This window comes from Antrostomus carolinensis, unplaced genomic scaffold, assembly GCF_000700745.2.
Source record: "Antrostomus carolinensis isolate BGI_N321 unplaced genomic scaffold, ASM70074v2 scaffold9239, whole genome shotgun sequence".
Taxonomy (NCBI): Eukaryota; Metazoa; Chordata; class Aves; order Caprimulgiformes; family Caprimulgidae; genus Antrostomus; species Antrostomus carolinensis.
In genome coordinates this window covers 4,112-8,043 of record NW_010337826.1, presented here as the reverse complement: position 1 = coordinate 8,043, position 3,932 = coordinate 4,112, and the positions used below count along the sequence as shown (strand labels likewise).

Sequence of the window (3,932 nt, the reverse complement as noted above, 5' to 3'; positions counted from 1 at the left end):
AGAGCCTGGGGTACTGGCTGGGGATGGAACAGCAAAAAAAAAGAAGAGAAAAGAGAAAGATTGTAACCACAGTGGCAAAAACGTGCCTGCAAAAGGCCTGGTTTGGTTTGAAGGAGCAGAAGACAATAACACTCCTGTCACCAATGCACACAGAGCTCAAAACAGGGAGAGGGAGAACCATATCCATACCTCTGCTTATTCACACCCTTCACTTACACACAGAAAAGGAAAAATCAAAGCTGCTTGAAGACAACTACAATTATTTTTTTTCAATGGAAAAATGAACTACTCTGAGGTGTTTAAAAAAAATAAAATGCTCTTTTTTTTTTTTTTTTAGATGTCAAAAAAAACCCCACAGCAGCACCTTGGCAGCAAGCTGTGCCAAAAAACCTGCTTTGGGTGGGTGGAATTGACTGTTCATATTTCAATCAACAGGAATCAGCTGTAACAGAAAAGCTGTCAACCAGAACACACTGACTACGCTCTGTGTGTGTGGGGGAAGGATGCCCAAACCTGCCTGGATGGAATTCTCTTTAATAAGAGAAAAAAACCAAAAGCAACCCCCAAAACCCAAAGAAAGGGGACCAGACCTGCTGCTCAGGGTGATGGGCCACCTGGGTACAGCCTGTTACTGCATTAACTCCAGCCCTCTCCACATGTAACAGCTACAACTTCACAGCTGACCTCTGGTACAACAACAAATAGAGCTGGCAGCACTCTCCTGGCTCTTGTCTTGAGAGGAAGGTCCCACACTGCCACCAGGCTTCACTGCTCGCTGGTGGGATCTTAGATCAACCTCTTTCATGGGGTATCACTCGAGTTTGTTTCTCCAATACATAAAGTAGAGCCTGTACTAACATAAAGACCTTACAGACACACTCACCGCTGCTAAACGCCTTTATTGAATGTCTTGAACCACCTTTCCCCCAAAGGTAATCCCCTAATTGCCAACCTTCAAATGAAATGAGAGGCCTTTTGGACTGTTAAAAACTCTCCACGGTACCAATTCTTTCCCCCATCACCACCAGAAACAAGTCATCCAGCCCCTGCTCAGCCACACTTCTCTTGAGGAACCCAAAACATGTCTTTTTCAGGGTATTTCCACATCATTCCCAGCTCCTCCACCCTTACTCAACCTTGATTACAAAACACCCCAAGTACTGTAGGAACCAAGTGTGGGGTTTTTTTTGCAAAAAAAGCCTGAGGAAGCCACCACCAGCCAAACAGCACTGGTCCCAGTGTGGGCAAGCCCAGCTGTGGGAGGGGGATGGCGAGCAGAGGAGACCCCCCTTGCTCTGGGTCTCAGCACGTTCTCCAGGCGCTGGCTGAAGAGCAGCTTTCACCAAGGCACCATCAGCTTCTGGAATCAGGGTCCCTTCAGCATCCAAACTATTCCTAGTTCTCCTTTTCCTTAAATATTCCTACATCACTGGTGGTTTAGACGTTTTCAGCAGTGAAATGGATTCTAAGATGAGGCTCTGGGGCTGCCCTCACCCCCTGCAAAACTGAGATGACACTTCCTAGTCTGCAGAGCCTGCGTTTCCACCTTCTCAGGCAGAACAGGTTTGTCCCTCCCAAACTCCTGTGCAGTGATCCACAGCCATGAACAAGGTTGTCAGCAAAATGCTTTTCCACACCTGCACAGGATGTCACTGTGGTTGTTCACAGAAGACTCTTCCGTGACCCCCTTGACTGAAGACTTTTATGAGCAGAATCAAAATACTTTTGTAGCTGCTTACAACAGAGATCTGGGGCAGACTCAGTAGCTCCTCGATTCTCCTTCTCTCACCATCTCTGGTCCTTCCTGGACGTTGCTTTCCGTTTGGCCTAATAATTCAGTCATGGTGAGCCTGGATTGCCTAACGAGAGAAGAGAGAGAGAGCAAAGTAATTGTGTGCCTGTGTCCTCCTGACAAAGGCATCACTGCAGAACCCCAACGCTTGGGAAAGTTTCTTCTAGAACTGGCACTATTGGTGAGGTTTTGGGTTTTTTTTTTTTCTCCCCAGAGCCTCCAGCCAGCCTTTTCTCTTCTTAACGGGGATGGAAAGAAGGCAACAACAAAGGAAAAGCCAGTGTTCTGGCCTCTCTCAATTTTGGTACATAAATACTCATGTGCTTGCCCTGCTTGTCTGCTCAGCCACTGTGAAAGGGAAAAATGGATGCAGAGATACTGGGCAGCAGCCAGGCAGGAATTCTGAACAAAATACCTTGTTACAGATTAAGCAGCAATATCTCATCCTGGGAAGATTAAATCAGATCTCAGACTGGTATGTGAAACACACCAAAAAGTGAAGAGCAAACAAACTGTTGAGAAAAACCTGGTGTTGTCATGGTTTCTTTCAATGTTTGAACCACATCTAGACATACTTCCAGCCAAAGAGTCAAACAGGCAGAGCTGTCCCTTACCACTCTGCTAACTTCTGCTCATACAGCTCCCTGCGCTCGCGATTCCTCTTCTCCTGCAAGGTCTCACCGCTAAGTTTCTGCATTATCATCAACAGGCCCCCGGCAGGGATCCTAGAGGAGGAAGGAGAAAAGTCACAAGTCACCCAGGGGACACACAACAGTCATAACTTACTGGCATCACCAAAAGGAGCATGCGGGGGCCGGCCACCAGAGCAGCGGGGTGTAACGTTCCCCGGTAGATCACAGCACAGCCTGAGGTTCTCCTGATCTCCTGTCAGCCACCCCACGCAGCCTGTCCCCAGCTGTGACTCACTGTAACCCTTCTGTGACATATTTTGAATTTACTCCTTGACAGGCACACAGAGGGCAAAGGGCTGGAAGGATTTAAGGTGCCCAAACAACCCCTCTAGATCACCTAACCCATAATCGAGATGGTCACACTCCTGTCCAGCTCTGGAGGTATTTGTGTTTTCATTGGTAAAGCTCCCAATAAATACAAAGCTCATTCTCTTGTCCAGGCAGGACAAGGATCTCCAAACTCCCCTGTGAGGATATTCACAAGTCAGCACTTTGAGAAGTAATCCCAACTCTGCTTGAAAAGTCAGAATTCTGACTTAAGAGGTCATTGTCCTGATGGACAGAGCCCCCTGAGAGAGAACCACGGGTTCCTCCATGCCCCAGGGAGCTTTAGGAGATACATGACTGCAAGATGTGCCACCTTACAGCCTTGGGCTGTGCAGCCCAACCTCAGCATTCCCTACTGGCTGCTGCTCCACATTTTGGCTTTGATGGAGCCTGGTTTGTAACAAAAAAACCCCCCATTTTTACACAAATTCCTAACCCAGGGGCTGGCAGTTCTTCAGAAGGTGCCATGATGGCATCCAGCACCCCTTGTGCACCACCTGGATTCTGAGCTGCTACAGGAGCAGGTGCTGCTGAGGCTGAGAAGGGAGCCCAGAAGCTGCATCCCTTATACTCCTGCTTATACATCCCTTATACTCCCCTATACACCCCTTATACTTTACCCACAGGTCCTTAAAACAACGTCCCAATGGTTCCACACACAGCCACTGGGCTCATTAGTGACCACAGCAAGGAAGGGGGACAGGAGACATGTCTATAACCCATCCTCATCATTTCCTATTTACCAGCAATTAGTGTCTCCTCTAACAAGCAAACAGCAGCCAGTCAGATGCTCTATTGAATTGTTACCACTGAGGAAAGCAGCAAAACGCAAATCAAGGAAAAAAGAAGAAAAAAAAAAACCCCAAAACAGTTTAAAGGTTGGTAGAAAAGTCATCATCATGAAGAGAGATACAGAAAACCCCTTCAAGCAAGAGAAGACAGGAAGGTTCTGTAGTCCCACCTATGATTCCAGGCGTGGTGTGTGAGGCCACCTTCTAACACACACCCTTTGAGAGTAGCCGTGTCTCGCTCGCCCACGGGCAGCAGTGGCAACTCACCCAAACACCGTGCCGAACACGACGCCTCCCGCCAGTCCCTGCAGGCCCAAGCGCATTCTGAAA

General features: G+C 48.0%; 1 protein-coding gene across 1 annotated transcript in view; it reads right to left on the bottom strand.

Moving 5' to 3' along the window:
* Positions 1–1,759: 1,759 nt before the first annotated feature.
* Positions 1,760–3,932, bottom strand: part of TIMMDC1 (translocase of inner mitochondrial membrane domain containing 1) — a gene marked incomplete at its 5' end in the record, with an annotated part of 4,695 nt that continues 2,522 nt past the window's right edge. The window contains 3 exons of the mRNA XM_010175302.2: positions 1,760–1,859; positions 2,407–2,517; positions 3,870–3,932. The exon at positions 3,870–3,932 is cut by the window's right edge and continues 3 nt beyond it. Coding sequence (XP_010173604.2) covers positions 1,760–1,859; positions 2,407–2,517; positions 3,870–3,932 — 274 coding nt within the window. The remainder of the gene's footprint in view (positions 1,860–2,406; positions 2,518–3,869) is intronic.